General features: G+C 42.2%; 1 protein-coding gene across 1 annotated transcript in view; it reads left to right on the forward strand.

Moving 5' to 3' along the window:
* Nucleotides 1-19,406, forward strand: part of ACAN (aggrecan) — a 119,543-nt gene that overhangs the window by 48,995 nt on the left and 51,142 nt on the right. The window contains exons 2-5 of the mRNA XM_063925777.1: nt 852-928; nt 3,046-3,429; nt 6,299-6,473; nt 19,204-19,331. Coding sequence (XP_063781847.1) covers nt 859-928; nt 3,046-3,429; nt 6,299-6,473; nt 19,204-19,331 — 757 coding nt within the window. The 5' untranslated portion in view covers nt 852-858. The remainder of the gene's footprint in view (nt 1-851; nt 929-3,045; nt 3,430-6,298; nt 6,474-19,203; nt 19,332-19,406) is intronic.

Here is a 19,406-nt window from a genome sequence, read left to right on the forward strand (position 1 = left end):
TTCAGCCAGGCAAAGGGAATTGCCAGCAGTTGAATCCCCCCCTCAGTTATTCACCCAACTCTTCCCAAGTTTGTTTTCCATTTCTCCCAACTTTATGGATGGAGAAACAAATATAACAAAATTATTTAAAATGCTGAGCGCTGGAGGTTGCCTTCTCCTGTCCTATATAAAGCATAACTTCTGTATGATATTTCGTTTCACACATTCAATTTATGTAACTAAATGTAAAGGTCTGTTTCTACATGTGATAATACATAATGGGCCTAATTCAAGGTTGATTGCAAAACATTATTTTCCTCTAATGGGCAAAACCATGTGCACTGCAGGTGGGTTAGATATAACATGTGCAGAGAGAGTTAGATTTGGGTGGGTTATTTTGTTTCTGTGCAGGGTAAGTACTGTCTGCTTTATTTTTACACTGCAATTTAGATTTCACAGTTTGTACACCACACCCAAATCTAACTCTTTCTGCACATGTCAAATCTGCCCCACCTGCAGTACACATGGTTTTGCCCATTAGAGAAAAATGTTGTTTTGTAATCAACCTTGAATTAAGCCCAATATAAAGCTTACTTTTACAGTTTATGTTTTTTTAAAGATATAACCTACTGTTATGGCTTAACATATCGCCATCTCTCCATTCTGTTCTATAATGATCTTGTTGTTTCACTTGAAAAGAAGATTTCTAGCAGGTAGTTTAACACCTATGGCAGTTATCCTATAGATTTGACTGTATCAGTTGTATTCCTGATGTACGGTATTTGTATAACCCCCTTATGTGCTGTCCTGTGCTTGTTTGCTGTGACTTTATTTCTTATCTGACAATTGTATTGTTTGCTGTTATTTGACAGGTAAACTATGACCACTTTATTACTAGTGTTCGTGTGTTTGCGGGTCATCGCTGCAGCAATATCAGTGGAGGTTTCAGGTGAGCTTTTGTACAAAATCTATACATGACATTTCATCATATTACATTACTCTACGGGGTAAATTTACTAAGATGGGAGTTCTATTTAAAATGGGATGTTGCCCATAGCAACCAATCAGATTTTACTTTTACTTTTATATTTAGCACCTTCTAGAAGATAATACCTGGAATCTGATTGGTTGCTATGGGCAACATCCCATCTTAAATAGAACTCCCATTTTAGTAAATATACCCCTACGTGTTTAGTGATTTCTAAATAAAACTGTTATGTGATGTTATATGGAAAAAATTTATAAATGTTATAAAAAAAAATTATAAAATACTTTAATTATTGCAAATGCTACCTGAAAGTAACATGGATGTTGACTTGAATGTGAACACAATGATACATAATTGTGATAATTAATTAAAAAAATTCCCGCACTTGTATTTAAATCAGCAGCTCCATAAAAATAAGACAATAATAAAATAATATAAATTGGAGCGCTAGTTAATGTGAACGCACATACCTGTAAAAGGAAAAAAGAGGTTAATTTGTAATGTTGCTCCGGATAGATGTAACAGTCTCTTGTTATGAGTTACTGTCCCTGCTATCCCTAACTGACCTGCTAGCGGCTTGGTGTTGAATAGCCTGACCGGCTGCCGCAGATGTGCCAGGTCCCAGGTCCCGACAGCGAGACGGGACCTGGCACATCTGCGGCAGCTGGTCAGGCTATTCAACACCAAGCCGCTAGTAGGTCAGTTAGGGATAGCAGGGACAGTAACTCATAACAAGAGACTGTTACATCTATCCGGAGCAACAAAATTACCACCTCCAAACCAAATATATTTCACAAAAAGAGCTGTAACATTACAAATTAACCTCTTTTTTTCCTTTTACAGGTATGTGCGTTCACATTAACTAGCGCTCCAATTTATATTATTTTATTTTGATACATAATTGTGCAGTGTGTACTTTAGTGCAGTGAGAAAGTGTGCTTGTTTTAGTGCAGTATGAATGTGCATGCATTGTGCGTGCGTGTGTGTGTGCGTGTGTTTTAGTACTGTGTGAGAGCATAGTGCAGTATGCACATATTAGTGCAGCGCATGTGTGTGGGTGTTTTACTGTAGTGTGTATTATAGTGCTGACCGTGCATGTTTTAGCTCAGTGAGTGTAGATTGTTGTGAATAAGGGTGTACGAGTCTGCACGTAGCCTCCATGAAAGCAATCAGGGACGTGCGATGAACTAAATGGCTCAGGAGGCACTCGCTAGTGCCAAAGCCAGATTTACACACAATATATGAGCCAAAGGATTCATCTAGGCATTATACACACAAGTGAAACATTATAAACTCTTGGAAATTTGGTGAGTTTTGATCAGAGATGTGCGGAAAAGGTAGGCAGGTGAGGCCATAGACTTTTTACTCCAGAGTTTTGGCAATAAAAATGATTAGGATAATGCAAAAAAGATATTTAAAACATATTATTTGTATTATTCATATACTTTATACAGTCAAAACTCTTGCACAAACGTTAGTATGACAGTAAAGGCTCTGCCTCACCCCACCGCATGTCACTGGAAGCAATAACTCAAAGAAACCTGCCAAACCTCTACACTTGGTTTTTATTTTATTCATTACCCATTATTTAGTGCATACATACTGTATTACGCAGTGTAACACAAGTAATATTTCAGTCATTCACATGTGTCCCTGCCCTAGTGGAGCTAACAGTCTATATTTCCTATTACACAGATACACATTCACACTAAGGTTCAACTTTGAGGTCATAAATCTTGGTCAGACATTAAACTCATTACAATAAGACTGTAAAACCAACCGTGCTGCCCAAAATAATTATCTCTTCCGTCATTATTTGTACATTTGTCATGTTTGTAGCTGTCTATGGTAAGTTGTGTTTATGCTAAATTATTAATACTTGTAGTTTTATGTTTAAGTCAGTAATAAACTGATTAGCCTTATGTAACATACCAGTGTGTAAATTCTTTTTTACTAATTTGAATACTTGTATTATTTGCGTTAAACCCCAAATATGATCAGTGTATACATGTTATTGATAGAAATGACACACATGTGTGCCCTGTGTAATTTTGCTCTCTCTTTAAATGAATTTGCAGACCATGCTAACACACTGAGTGTTAGTATACCCTCGGAGGTTCCACTGAACGTCCAGCTTGGACACTCAATTATCATCCCATGTTACTTCATCAATGCTTTGGAACATGTGACTGTGGTTCCCTCAACAGCACCTTTAACACCCAGAATCAAGTGGAGCAGACACAACAAGGGACGTGAGACTGTTCTGCTGGTAGCCACTGATGGCAAAATCCGCCTGAATGATGCCTACAAGGATCGCATTTCTTTACCAAACTATCCTTTCATTGATACTGATGTCAGTTTGGAAATTGCAAACCTTTTGTCCAGTGATTCAGGGATCTATCGCTGCGAAGTTATGCATGGAATTGAGGACAGCCAAGACACAGTACAGGTCAATGTGAAAGGTAGAGCAAGTTGACTCCTATACTCTTCTCTTCCGCTGTTTAAAATGAATCCAAAACCTGCATACAGAGGAAGAAGACATTTTGTGGGATGAGCCAACATTTATGAGAATGAAGCCTATTAGTTCAATATGAATTAGGGGCATAAATTTACAGTATGTCTCACATCTTGGAGATGTCACCATTTCCTAGTGAATTGATAGGTTAAGAATTGGCTCCATCTACAAAATGGCTGTCAGAAAAGAGAGACGGGTCCACTGTAGGAAACAAGGGCCAGGATAAGTCATACACCTATAATCTGTGAGATGCTGCATACTGGCCTATGCATTTTCCTGCATCAAAATGATATGTCATTCAGAACTTAAAGCTCGTGCCAAATTTGCATTTTAAGTGGTGCAACTCCTTAGAGGTTGTGAGAGGTTGTATAAATTTAATTTTCTCTTCTGAATTTTAAGCAAGCAATATATATTGTATAATTACTAAGAGATTCATGTGAAGGATACTAAACTGTAGATTGAAATATTATTTGTGTCCTGGGTTTAAGAAGTTTTATAGTCAATATATCAAACAGCATTTTGCCTAAACCTGGAGAAAAGCCAAGCTTCTTATCATGGAGGTCATTTGTGATTTTGGTTTAACTCTTTGGGGGGAATTCAAATCTTATAGCACCGTCTAAAGTGACGGTAGATAGAGGGACGATATTCAAATGGCCTGTTATCGCACTGATCACGCCCATTGTAACCGTGTTTAGGTGCGCATATCATTATAGATAGTGTAAAGTAGTATGGCTATAGTAGGATTTTGGTAGCTATACTGTACATTCATTTGTCCAAGGTCCGTGGTGGGTGTGGTGATGATTTCGTGGAAATAAATCCCTAATAGTCAGGTGATGATGTCAAAAATATAGTGTTTGATGAGGATGCTTAAGTCCCCACTAACTTGCAAGGTAATATAAAAACTAGCAAGCTTATTGAATAAATATATTCATACTTTTTTTCATAATTAACATATACCGAAGAATTTATAGGTAAAAGATCACTGTCTGTGAAGCTAGAATATAATCCAAATATGTCAATTTTGATATTCTGTGTGTAAAATAATATATCATAAACCAGAGAAAACAACTTGGCAAAGCAGAGTTATCAAGGGTCAAAAAGTAAGGGTAAATACATGAAATATCCTGCAATAGCTACATGTTTCACACACCACACACAGCCTGAGGAAGTGCATGTGAGATCTGCGACATGTGATGGAGAAGACATCGGTGTCCATCACTGGTGAGCAATGGAGCCATATTGCAAAAATGCAATCTTATCATTTGAAAAAGATAAGTGATACTATTGTACAAGTACACTTAGTGGTAGATTCAATTACTCACAGGTTTACCCTGCGGCTGATTGCTCTGACCTGAGCAATTCGATTAGAAGCCGTATATACAGAGGGTGCACTTAAAGTGGATTTTTCCTTGCAGGGAAAATCTGTGGCAAACCTATATAATCTAGTGCTTAACACAGAATCTATGGGTTGCCACACAGGGAAAATGCAGAAAAATGTAATAGCTCTCGACGTTAAACACGGAGCTATACATATGCAAGAGATACTGCGGGTACTTAAATCTGCCTTTTTCTCTTCTCTTAATTCATGGATGAACATCTCCAGGCTAAAGTTATTTAAAATACCATTCAAATTGTACTTTAAGGATTGGAAAGTACTCCTGACCTGATCCTCATCACCATTCACCTTTTGACACAAGTCACAATTGGAAGTAAAGATTCAACCTTGTATTTTGTTCTTGCTCTTGTCCTTGTTTTAACAGAGCATTTAAAGCCTTTCCATACAGTTTAATGCTGCAGACAGAACAGCAAAGTTAAAAGATGCTCAAAAGGAATTTGATGCACAGCAAATGGAAATCTACACATGTCTGGAAGTGTGTACGCTCAGTTCCATTTGCTTACAGTGTTCTCCGAACCTTGCCATCAGAGAGCACTTACTATGCATTGTTGATGTGCCCTAACAGTGCTACAGTACAGTATGTGGGCTTGAATTTAACACCCATGTGTACAAGGCCTAAATAATGCAGGTATATAAGACCCAGATTGTGCAATTGGGTATGCATTCATTTAATACACACAATTAGAAAATGTAGACTTTTATGATTTTTAGAACAAATTTCTGCTTATAATATATGCGAAGTAAAATAAATAAAATATATAATTATATCTGGCGGTAAATCCAATTGTAATGAGGAAGATGATTAATCTCCCTTATAAAGTGCCCGAGAATGTAACTGGAAGAATTATGAGACTCCATATATCTTTTGTCTAATGCAGGTGTGGTTTTACACAGCCAGTGAAATATATGTAAAATTTGTATTTCAAGGATCCATAATCAGTCACAAGACAGTCCAGTATTCAATGTAGAGCCTGCTCTACTGACCTCTGTACAATTCAGAGATCATTCTTATTGACAGATATACAGTACAGAGAACATTCTAGTGACCTCTCTTCAATAAAGAGAGCATTCAACTGACGCACTTATAAAATACATAGAGTAGGGATGACCATAGACCATCAATGATTTCAAATCATCGATGATCTATACCGATGTAGAATAGTTTTTCCATTGATGGGGGAAGACCAGATGGTTCCCCACCATTGATGATACACAACCACCAAATATGTTTTTGTTTTATTTCAAGGTGTCGGGACACAGTGCTTAGCTCCGCCCTCAGCACTCCCACAAAGCTCCACCCCCAGGCTCTAACTGGCCCTCAGCTGGATGAATAGTAAAGCCGGGGTGACCATCAGTTGGTGGAACCATGCATATTCCATTAGATAAACATATTCTTTACATCTACATTGATTTATTTCAGGAATCGTTTTCCACTACAGAGCAATCTCCACCAGATACACCTTGGACTTTGAGAATGCCAAAAAAGCTTGCATTCAGAACAGTGCAACCATTGCTTCCCCGGAACAGCTTCAATCTGCGTACGATGATGGGTATCACCAATGTGATGCTGGATGGCTTTCTGATCAGACAGTACGGTAAGATGTGATCTAAAAAAACGCATAACTAATGGCCCTATCTTCAATTCAAAGCATTTTTTGTGTGATTTTTACATTTCTTTAAAGATGTGTCCCTCTTTTTTAACAGTTACTGTCTGTTCTGCACGTTTAATATTTTTTTGTATCATGTCTAGATCTGTTAGCACTCCTGGGTCTTGTAGAAAAATACACTGAGTTCCAAACTCAGGCCAGGATTTAAAATAAAAAACACCCATTATAGCAGCACTCCATGGTCCCAAAATTCCATTCCATCCTCTCTAAGTAAAATAATTCAATCAAAATACATTGAGCCAGATGCAGAGGGGAACCTATGCCTGTTAGTATCAGTAAAATGTGCAAATCTGCACTCAGCATCCTAAAAACCAGGCATATGCAGTATGCAGATCTGTATATGCGCCTAATATTAGACCTACATATGTGTACAGGAAATGTGGCTAAATCTGTCCTGGACACAGGTCAGACTCATACAAAATCAGCTGAACAAAATCGGTACCCCATAAAACCCACTACCAGCACTAGGTTACATTAGGCTGGGTCATATTCAGAAATGGCTGGCGCCACAGCATCTAAAGATGGCAGCCAAGGAGATAGACAGAAGTATATATAAATTTGACTTTCCACCTTAGATGTAGATAAATAGCACACTGTATGACCAGAGCCTTGTCTGTCTAATGGACAACCTCCTTCTTTACCTGTGCACTCAAGGAGCCCCAATTCAGCCCTAACCACAGCAGCAAAATCTTTCTCTAATGGGCAAAACCATGGGGGTAATTCCAAGTTGATCGCAGCAGGATTTTTGATAGCAACTGGGCAAAACCATGGCCCTCATTCCGAGTCGTTCGCTCGGTATATTTCATTGCATCGCAGTGAAATTCCGCTTAGTACGCATGCGCAATATTCGCACTGCGACTGCGCCAAGTAATTTAACAATGAAGATAGTATTTTTACTCACGGCTTTTTCTTCGCTCCGGCGATCGTAATGTGATTGACAGGAAATGGGTGTTACTGGGCGGAAACACGGCGTTTCAGGGGCGTGTGGTTAAAAACGCTACCGTTTCCGGAAAAAACGCAGGAGTGGCCGGAGAAACGGAGGAGTGTCTGGGCGAACGCTGGGTGTGTTTGTGACGTCAAACCAGGAACGACAAGCACTGAACTGATCGCAGATGCCGAGTAAGTCTGAAGCTACTCTGAAACTGCTAAGTAGTTTGTAATCGCAATATTGCGAATACATCGGTCGCAATTTTAAGAAGCTAAGATTCACTCCCAGTAGGCGGCGGCTTAGCGTGTGTAACTCTGCTAAAATCGCCTTGCGAGCGATCAACTCGGAATGAGGGCCCATATGCACTGCAGGGGAGGTAGATATAACATGTGCAGAGAGAGTTAGATTTGGGTGTGGTGTGTTCAATCTGCAATTTAATTTGCAGTGTAAAAATAAAGCAGCCAGTATTTACCCTGCACAGAAATAAAATAATCCACCCAAATCTAACTCTTTCTGCACATGTTATATCTGCCTCCCCTGCAGTGCACATGGTTGTGCCCAGTTGCTATAAAAAAAATCCTGCTGCGATCAACTTGGAATTACCCCCCATGTGTACTGCAGGTGGGGCAGATGTAACATGTGCAGAGAGACTTAGATGTGGGTGGGTTATTCTGTTTCTGTGCAGGGTAAATACTGGCTGCTTTATTTTTACACTGCAATTAAGATTTCAGTTTGAACACACCTCACCCAAATCTATCTCTCTCTGCACATGTTATATGTGCCCCTCCTGCACTTCACATTGTTTTGCGCATTAGAGATTTTGCTGCTGCGATCAGGTCTGAATTACAGATGGAGCCGCGCTCATCTGAGGCAGCTCCATCGCAGGCGTGCACTCCCGGCATTACTAGGCGATCCGTCCACCTAGTCACGCCGGGAGTGAACAGAGACGCTCCCATTCAGAGTGTCTCCGCCCGGACTGAGACACTCTACATTCAAGTGAATGCACATACAAGTCTGCACATGTTATATCTGCCCCACCTGCACTACACATGGTTTTGCCCATTAGAGAAAAAGTTTGCTGCTGCGATCAGGTCTGAGTTAGGCCCAAGAAAAGGAGAATTGTTCACTACAGTAGTTAGGTGTGGAAGAAATTAATTTTTTAATGATGTAGTATGTAAAATACAAATGTGTCTAGAAACTCATCAGTTCCTATATCAGATAGTAACTAATTTAATAAAACAAAGTAAAATACTCAATTTGGAATCTAGCCGGTAAGCCGTGACACATGTTACAAGATTCCAAATAAGTGAGCCTCATTCTGTTTTTATTATTTTTTTCTTTTTTCTTTTAATTAATTCGCAATTTCAAATGTTTGTATTTATTGTCTGACTTTTTATTACCAACAGCCTAGTTAAATGTATTTTATTTACAGATGTGTGTGCTTGGATCGCATAGATCTGAGCACACCCAAACTTCCCAGATGGTAGCTTTGGTTTTCTTGCCTTGCTTGAATTCCAATACTACACAAAAAGTAATCATCCCAGTGTCAGATTCTCTTGGATTTTGGCCGCTGGGCTGTACTGTGTCCATCCACTCCATTCTGTCACTGACCTGGGTTCGGAGTGTTGAGAACTCGGGGGTTCTTCCGATGATCGGAAGGAGGAACCACAGCTGGGCCGGAGCAGGGATGGCCGGATGTAGGTTTTCCTCATGCAGAACTAGCCGTAGTAACTGGCGTATAATGCTGAAGAATTAAATGATGATTTTAAAACGATAGTGAAGCACACAGAAGAATGAAGAACTTGTGAGCGATGCTGAAGAGATGAATGAGGATTTGAGAACGATGGTGAAGCACACAGAAGAATGAAAAACTTGTGAGCGATGCTGAAGAAATGAATGAGGATTTGAGAATGATGGTGAAGCACACAGAAGAATGAAAAACTTGTGAGCGATGCTGAAGAAATGAATGAGGATTTGAGAACGATGGTGAAGCACACAGAAGAATGAAGAACTTGTGAGCGATGCTGAAGAGATGAATGAGGATTTGAGAACGATGGTGAAGCACACAGAAGAATGAAGAACTTGTGAGCGATGCTGAAGAGATGAATGAGGATTTGAGAATGATGGTGAAGCACACAGAAGAATGAAAAACTTGTGAGCGATGCTGAAGAAATGAATGAGGATTTGAGAACGATGGTGAAGCACACAGAAGAATGAAGAACTTGTGAGCGTTGCTGAAGAAATGAATGAGGATTTGAGAACGATGGTGAAGCACACAGAAGAATGAAGAACTTGTGAGCGTTGCTGAAGAAATGAATGAGGATTTAAGAACGATGGTGAAGCACACTGAAGAATGAAGAATTCGTGAGCGATGTTTGAAGAATGAGAAGCTTGTGAGCGATGTTGAAGAAACGAATGAGGATTTAAGATTCAGTGTAACTCTGGAAGTATGGAAGGCGTTCCACTTGGAGATATCATGTAATACAGGAAACACAGGAGGTGTCCCCCTAAGAGAAACACTGTAACTCAGAGAATGTCCCACTGAGTGATACACTGTAATGCTGGTAGCACAGTGAATGTAACACTGAGTGATACACTGTAACGCAGGTAGCACAGTGAATGTTCCACTGAGTGATACACTGTAACGCTGGTAGCACAGTGATTGTTCCACTGAGTGATACACTGTAATGCTGGTAGCACAGTGATTGTTCCACTAGGTGATACACTGTAACGCTGGTAGCACAGTGAATGTTCCACTAGGTGATACACTGTAACGCTGGTAGCACAGTGATTATTCCACTGAGTGATACTCTGCAAACGCTGGTAGCACAAGGAATGTTCCACTGAGTGATACTCTGCAAACGCTGGAAGCACAAGGAATGTTCCACTGAGTGATACTCTGCAAACGCTGGTACACAGGAGACGTTCAGTTAGAGAACTCACTGAACGCTGCTAGCACTGGTGATCATAGAAGAGACGATACTCAGGTGCCGGAGCTCTGCACAGCGTCGAACTTCCCGCTCTCTCCCAATTGGCGGAAGGGGCCGATGACGTCACTCGCCCACCACGCTCCCGTCAACGCCAGGCGCAATGGCGGCGCCCACACCCCGGGAACCCGCCGGAGGCAGCGCCAGCAAGACGCAACAACCCGGTGCCCACCGGGGGTGGCGACCGCCGAGAGAACCAGCGCACCGGGAGCGGTAAGCGCAGCAGCCGCAGCAGCCACAGCGCCGCGAGTGTGACACATTCATTGACTGCTGCTGTGTTGTGCTGTGTCCACTGTCCATCCACTCCAGTCAGTTGCTGCTGGGCTGTGCTGTCTCCATTGTGCTGTGTCCATAAACTCCAGTCAATGGCTGCTGCTGTGTTGTACCATGTCCACTGTCCATCCATTGCAGTCAGAGCTGCTAGGCTGTGCTGTCTCCATTGTGCTGTGTCCAATATCCATCCACTGCAGTCAGTGGCTGCTGATGTGTAGTGCTGTGCCCGCTGTCCATCCACTCCATTCAGTCGCTGCTGCTGTGCTGTGCCTATCCACTCCAAATAAGTAAAGAGAGGATGCATTGGCAGCTAAGCTAACAGTTCTGCAGTGGCAAGATGATATACTCACTCTCAAAAGTGTATACATCATCCTCATACAATATTAATTAATTCCCGCTGGAATTCACCGTTACAGAGACTCTGTACTTTGATGTATTTACTTACATACAAGGCTATTAACCAAACTGCACCAACATACATCTCTTCACTCATCACAAAATATCTCCCTCCCCGACCTCTCCACTCTGCACATGATCTGCGTCTTTTATCCACACGCATTACTTGTTCACACTCAAAATTACAGGACTTTATCCGGGCTTCACCCACTCTGTGGAATGCCCTCCTACGTACAATAAGACTCACCTCTAGACTACAAACCTTTAAATGTTCCCTGAAAACTCACCTCTTCAGACAAGCCTATCAAATTCCATACCCACCCACATAACCTTCAGTGCTTCCCTATCTAATTACATCCATTTGTATTTTACATACTATATCATCTTATATATAAAATTAATTGGTCTGTTTGTTTGTCCGGTTATGTACCAATTGGTATGAAACCAATGCAAGGTGGTCCACTTTTTAGGAGAGTTGGAGTCTCAGTTGGACCTTACGGTGGAATGCGCTAGAGAAAACTTTGACCCAGGGAGCCTGTTCTGGGCCTTCCACTGGATGGATTTGGATGAAACCTTCACAGAGAGGTGGCAGTTGGTCTGGGATGCCTAATGGAGTGATTGGTGTCTCAGTTGGACCTCGCAGCAGAGTGCGCCGGGCAGAACTTTGACCTGGGGAGCACATTCTGAGCCTTCCACTTGATGGATTTATATGAAAACTTCACAGAGGAGAGGAAATTGGTCTGGGATGCCTAATAGAGTGATTGGGATCTCAGTTGGACCTCACAGCGGAATGCACTCTGCAGAACTTTGACCCGGGGAACCTGTTCTGGGCCTTCCACTGGATGGATTTGGATGAAAACTTCACAGGGCAGTAGCAGTTGGTCTGGGATGCTTAATGGAGTAGTTGGGTTCCTGGTTGGACATTACGACAGAATGTGCTGGGCCGAACTTTGTTCTGGCTCTTCCACTGTATGGATTTGGATGAAAACTTCACAGAGGGGTGGCAGTTGGTCTGGGATGCTTAAAGGAGTGGTTGGTGTCCCAGCCAGACTTCACTGTGGAGTGCACCAGGCAGAACTTTGACCAATAGAGCCTGTTCTGGGCCTTCAACTGGATGGATTTGGACAAAAACATCACAGAGTGATAACAATGTGTCCAAGAAGACATACTAGGAGATTGGGGTACTGGTCAGGCCTCCTGTTGGTGTACACTAGACAGAACTTTGACAGAGGGAGCCTATTCTGGGCCTTCCACTGAATAGTTTTGGATGAAACTTTAATGAACCCTAATAACTGACACAAATAACCATAATTTAATGACCTGAAATAACTGACTGAAATAACCATAAATCAATAAACTAAAACAACTGATAGAAATGGAGGTGAGAAAACAAAAAATATTGGGTACCCAAAAGCCTTGGAATAGCAACATTGATAACAAAAGAAAATTTTAACCCATCTCGCAATGTAAAACTCATTATTAAACTGAACAGAAAGGAAAGATGGAGATTAGGGCTACTGGCAACAGCCCAAAAAACAAAAATTACACTGGGCAGCCACCTCATGGGTGTGTTGGAATAGCTACTAAGCTGCTAATTATTTTTTTAATGTTGACAGTTACATCTGGATTCAGTATGATGGGAGTCATTCCGATCTGATCGCACGCTAGCTATTTTTTGCAGCACTGCGATCAGGTCAAAACTCAGCAAAACTGCGCATGCGTATGCACCGCAATGCGCAGGAGCATCACCTGGGAACAAAGCAGATCGGTGCTGGGTGATGGATTTAACGAAGAATTCATTCGCACAGCCGATCGCAAGGTGATTGACAGGAAGAGGGCATTTATGGGTGTCAACTGACCGTTTTCTGGGAGTGTTTGTAAAAACGCAGGCGTGTCTGAGCGTTTGCAAGGCGTGTGTCTGACGTCAATTCTGGGACCAAAAAGACTGAAGTGATCGCAAGGGCTGAGTAAGTCCAGAGTTGCTCAGAAACTGCAAAAAACTTTTTTGTACCGCTCGGCTGCAAAAGTGTTTGCGCACTTGCAAAGCTAAAATACACTTCCCCATAGGCGGCGACTTTCTAATCGCAACGCTGCAAAAAATAGCTAGCGAGCGATCAACTCGGAATGACCCCCGATATCCCGATGGACGGGATGCCGGCGGTCAGAATACCGACAGCGGCATCCTGACCGTCAGAATCCTGACAACTCAGTAAGTACCATAAGCCTCCCCTGCTCCCTACCCAAATCCTTACCCTCCGTAGTGTGTGCTTATCCCTAACCCTTCCCGGTGTTGCCTAACCCTAACTTTTCCTTCCCTGCTGCCTAGAACTAACCTTCCCTGCTTGGTGCCTAACACTAACCTTCCCTTGAAAGTGCCTAACCCTAACCCCCCTCCCCGGTACCTAACCATAACCTTCCCATCCCGGCACCCTAATCCCCCTTCTAATGCCTAAACCTAACCTCCCACCCCCTACGGCAGGACACGAACAAGTCCCGCTCTAACAACGACCGGGATTCCATGCATCAGTATTTTGATGCCGGGATACCGACCTCTGTCAGGATTTTTATGCCGGTCTTATCCATTGTTCGGGATTCCATCTTCAGTATTTGGAATATCGGGATCCCAGTCCGGTGGATCTGCATCCATTACATCCAACTCAATGGTAACTTAATAACTTGAACATTTACACATGAGCAACACTGGGCACTTCAGCTAGTTCAAAATAAAGGAGGTCATTCCGAGTTGTTCGCTCGCAAGGCGATTTTAGCAGTATTGCACACGCTAAGCCGCCGCCTACTGGGAGTGAATCTTAGCATCTTAAAATTGCGAACGATGTATTCGCAATATTGCGATTACAAACTTCTTAGCAGTTTCAGAGTAGCTTCAGACTTACTCGGCATCTGCGATCAGTTCAGTGCTTGTCGTTCCTGGGTTGACGTCACAAACACTCCCAGCGTTCGCCCAGACACTCCTCCATTTCTCCAGCCACTCCCGCGTTTTTTCCGGAAACGGTAGCGTTTTTTCCCACACGCCCATAAAACGGCCTGTTTCCGCCCAGTAACACCCATTTCCTGTCAATCACATTACGATCGCCGGAGCGAAGAAAAAGCCGTGAGTAAAAATACTATCTTCATTGCAAAATTACTTGGCGCAGTCGCAGTGCGGACATTACGCATGCGCACTAAGCGGAAAATCACTGCGTTGCGATGAAATTTACCGAGCGAACGACTCGGAATGAGGGCCAAAATACATTTTTTTCACAACTAAACTACTGTAATGGACAATACTCCTTTTCTTGTGTGCACAGCTCACGTAAAGTGAGTAAAGAAGGAGGATGTCCATTAGACAGACAAAGTTCTGGATATACAGGGTACTATTTCTCCACATTTAAGGTGTTAATACAAAGTTAATTTATACATACTAAAGTCCACGCTGGAGGTTATCTTGGATTTAATACAATAGGTTGGACAGATCACACTATAAAAGAGAAAGTCACAGCTTGGAGTTCTGCTGTCATAATATCATTCAGCCCTAATCTGTATAGCATGGGTTTGACTTCATTAGGGAAATTGGGCCTGATAAAGATTACAACCCCCCCCCCCATCCTAGAAGAAAACAGCCACATGCTGAATAATTAGACCCCTCTCATTAGGGTTCCTCCCAAAGCCAATAATCAATTTCCAGAGTGGCAGCCCAGCTTACAATATATTGCCTCGCTGCAAAATGGTGAAGTGTAAAATACAAACAATGAATCTCCTATATTCAGGAGGCTATTATCATGCTGTTTAAATTGGATTACGCTACTGTATATTTTTCAGCTTCAGTTTCTATCCAAGCCACCACTTGTGAATAGAAAATGACTTTATCTGACATTTGTCATAAGGTTCATATATGCTGAATTTGATATATCTTTTGGTATGGGACTATTGCATTTTTTTATATAAACAAAATGGGTGTTGTTTTTGTTTTATTGCACTAGGAGGTTATGGGGGTGATTCAGAGTTGATCGTAGATGTGCTAAATTTAGCACATCTATGATCATTTACTGTCACATGCGGGTGGACACCCAGCAAGGGGCTAGTCCGGCCCGCATGTCAGGACCTGCCCCCCCCACACAAGTACAAAAGCAACGCACAGCGGCCATGCTTCTGTACTTGAAAAGTAGCTCCCTACCTGCATTGCTCCTGCGCTCTGTCAGGGAGCTACTTGTCTTATCCTGGGTTGCAGCGGCTGCGTGTGACATCACACAGCCGCCGCAGCCCACCCCTGCATGGTCCGGCCACGCCTACCTTACCCGAACCGTGCCCCCAAAACGGCGGCCCGCCCCCTTCCACCCAATGAATGCCTCTGCCTGTCAATCAGGCAGAGACGATCGCTGGGCTGAGATGCCGATCACATCTCTGGCATGCACATGCGCACTACGGCGCATGCGCTGTTCAGACCTGATCGCCCGCTGTGTGAAAACGCATAGCAGCAATCAGGTCTGAATTAGCCCGTATGTTTTTGTTTGTTTTAGATTTGTGGATTTTTTAGTGGATAAGGGGAGGTGCTGCCACTTCAACACTGAAAGAGCTCACTAGGCATATCATTGTATATTGATTTGGACTTCTGGTTTTCTCTTTGCTATTTTTGGTGATCTGAGTTACTGAGCACCAGGTTTTGTATTGTTTTTTGAGTTTTTTAATACATGTAGGATATCATGATGGTGATCAAATGTAATAGGGTGTGAGAAGCCGGAGGTGCGGGGGTTTGTGCGAGAAGACCTGTATTTTTAAAGCAGCAATAATTTACAAGGCAAAACTAACCTGGTTTTGCTGTGTAAATGATTGCTGCTGTAAAAGTACGGGCATTCTTGCAAAATTCCCGCACCTGCAGCTTATCGCATCCTTCTACATTTCCCACGTATATTTATTTGGAAACAGATAATACGCATACAATGTAGCAAATAAAAATGGTCTATTTGAACATAAACCACATCAGAAAAAATGCTGGCAAGCTGAACTTTAAAGTCTATACTCAGTGCCATAACTAGACATTTTAGCGCTGTGTGCGAGAAACAGCATCAGCGCCCCCCACATTTACAAAACAGGGTCTATACGCGTGCCAAAAATATAGGGGCGTGGCTTCATGGGGAAGTTGCATGGCCACAGAGCTCCCTTTTACACATTACGTTACGCAGAGCTCCCTTTTACACAGTATGGCAGGTATAGTCCCCTTTTACACATTACAGAAGCAGAGTCCCCCTTTTAACACTTTACGGCAGCAGAGTCCCCCTTTTTTACACATTAGGCAGGCAGAGGCCCCCTTTTTTACACATTACAGTAGCAGAGTCCCCTTTTTACACATTAGGCAGCAGAATCCACCTTTTTTTACACATTACATCAGCAGAGTCCCCCTTTTTTACACATTAGGCAGCAGAGTCCCCCTTTTTTACATATTACATCAGGAGGGTCCCCCTTATTTTTACACATTACATCAGCAGTCCCCCTTTTTTACACATTAGGCAGGCATTCCTTCCTTTTATCACACATGAGAGAGTGTGTGTGTGTGTGTTGTATGCTTGCTACTCACCAGTGGGGGGGCACGACCCAGCATCCAGAGGAGGCAGAGACACTCATCAGGTCCGGGAGCTGGTGGCTGCAGCAACACTCTATAGTCCTTTACAGAGGTGACAGGAGACAGGCTGCAGCACCAGCGGGACTCAGGGACAGAGTGAGGGGATGAGTGCTGTCAGATGGCGGCTTTGGCAAAGCTCCCAGTCCCTTGCAGAGGCAACGGGACTCAAGGATGGTGGCGGCGGAATTCAGGGATGGCGCAACGGGACAGGGGGAAAGTGTGCTGCCAGATGGCGGCTACAGCAGTGCTCTCAGTCCCTTGCAGAGGTGGGAGACAAGTGGCAGGACTTCAGTAGTGACTGACTGGAGATAACGGCCATGCGGGGTGGGGGTGCTTCCAGATGGTGTGCCCTCAGTGCATTTGTGCTGTGGGCAAGGCACCATTGGCACACACCTAGTTACGGCCCAGTGTATACTCCACAGTGTTATCCTCAAGTAGGATGAAACCCAACGCATTTCAACTTGGATCAATTAATGCCAATTAGACTTCCTCAGCAATAGCTCTTTAGTGATTCTGACTCAGCTTGCCCTGCACATGTGCAGCCCTCAGTCAACCTATGTACAAACTTAAATGACCATAAAACAAATGTGAAAATATAGCCTAAAGGCTACAATGGATAAATACCATGTAAATAATGATATTAGCTAACAGGGCCAAGCTCTAAAAAGTTAAGCTTTTTGGAGCTTTTTAAGTTGGGGAATTTTTCCAGTCACCATAAAAAGTTTTTGGGAGTGTCGCTGCAGTGGCAATAACTTTCACTAATATCTGCCATAGTACCCTTTTGATAGGATGCGGTTAATATGCCGGCTCTCAGGATCCCGGCTGTTGTAATACTTATGCCAGAATACCGGCACTGGTTCAGTTTCTACGTAAATATTGTTTAGGTAACCAGACAGGAAGAGATTAGATACAGGTAGCAGTATGGGGGTACCCTGCAGAAGGCAGGATGTTGGCAAGCACTACTTAAAGCATTTCACCAGGGTCGGCAGTACAACTGTCAACATGCCAGCGCTCGTGAAATGTTATAAGTAGTGTTTCACACTTGCCAACATCCTGGCGCCTGCCTTCCCTATTGACTGTTGTAGTGTCGGCACGTGCAAATGTTCTACATTCTGACTGCTGACAAGAAATTAGATACATGTAGCTCTCGTTACTCTCTGTTATGGGACATTAGTAAAGTCCACATGAAAAATAAATGAACAGCATGAGCTATTTTCCCCAGTCTCTGGTCCATCCTATGCTTTAGTAAATCCTGGGCCTGATTAAGGTTTGTGGGGGGTGGGGCCCAGACCATCTAACTTGTGCGGGCTTCTACCAATAAAATTGTCATTAAGATATAATGGTACTGTTATTAAAATGTATAAACGCTGTCTTTATTCTGTTTCTCTGACAATAACTGGCCAGAGAGAAGACTTGTCAATAGTCACCCTATTAATTTTAAGTGCAACATAATGAAATTTACTTGTCTCCATTGTGTACTATATGTAAAGTAGTCCATTGTGTACTGTATGTAAATTAGTTCATTGTGTACTGTATGGAAATTAGTCCATTGTGTACTGTATGGAAATGAGTCCATTGTGTACTGTATGTAAATTAGTTCATTGTGTACTGTATGGAAATTAGTCCATTGTGTACTGTATGGAAATTAGTCCATTGTGTACTGTATGGAAATTAGTCCATTGTGTACTGTATGGAAATTAGTTCATTGTGTACTGTATGGAAATTAGTCCATTGTGTACTGTATGGAAATTAGTTCAGCACTTGTAAAATGTTACCGTCTGCTGAACATGCGCTGTTATCACAGGCAGCGTCGGACAATACGCCTTTTATTGCTGCAAGTGGGACTCCTAGATGACACAATTGGGACACAATAAGTAAAGTGACCCTCTGGAAACCTGTAGCATTTTGTGTGTGTGTTGGAGGGCTATTTATCAAGCATTTCCTTGATTTCTGTTCTCTTCTACGGATGTTCTGTCCTAATAGAAGATTATACTGTAACTGAAAAAAATACTGATCAATTAGTATTTGTGAAAACTTAATAGGACTGTTGCCATGCCAACAATCTCTCTTTATCTATCTATCTATCTATCTATCTATCTATCTATCTATCTATCTATCTATCCACACACACACACACACACACACACACACACACACACATTTGTCTCATTTGTCATCTGTTTCAGTGATAAATTAATTGATTGATTGATTGATTGAGTGACCGGCCGGCCGGCCTGCAGTTTCCTCAGTAACAGATTTTCCTGTACAAACTGCAGGACCAACGATCACAGCAAACACAACTGGCATGCTATGCTCTTCATTTCCTACTGTATGAGTCCACCTTAACAATCATTTATATATAAAAATGGAAATAATTTCTGTTACACGTTGTACAAAAGTATTATATTATTCTACAATATGAAGTATATTTATACTTTGTCTCATGTCTCACTACAGTTATCCAATCCATGATCCACGTGAACCATGCTATGGTGACAAGGACATATTCCCTGGTGTTAGAACATATGGTATTCGAGAAACTGATGAAACTTATGATGTATATTGCTATGCCGAAGATATGCAAGGTATGCAAATAATCGATCGATCGATCTATCTATCTATCTATCTATCTATCTATCTATCTATCTATCTATCTATTT

Source organism: Pseudophryne corroboree, chromosome 6 (genome assembly GCF_028390025.1).
Source record: "Pseudophryne corroboree isolate aPseCor3 chromosome 6, aPseCor3.hap2, whole genome shotgun sequence".
Classification (NCBI taxonomy): Eukaryota; Metazoa; Chordata; class Amphibia; order Anura; family Myobatrachidae; genus Pseudophryne; species Pseudophryne corroboree.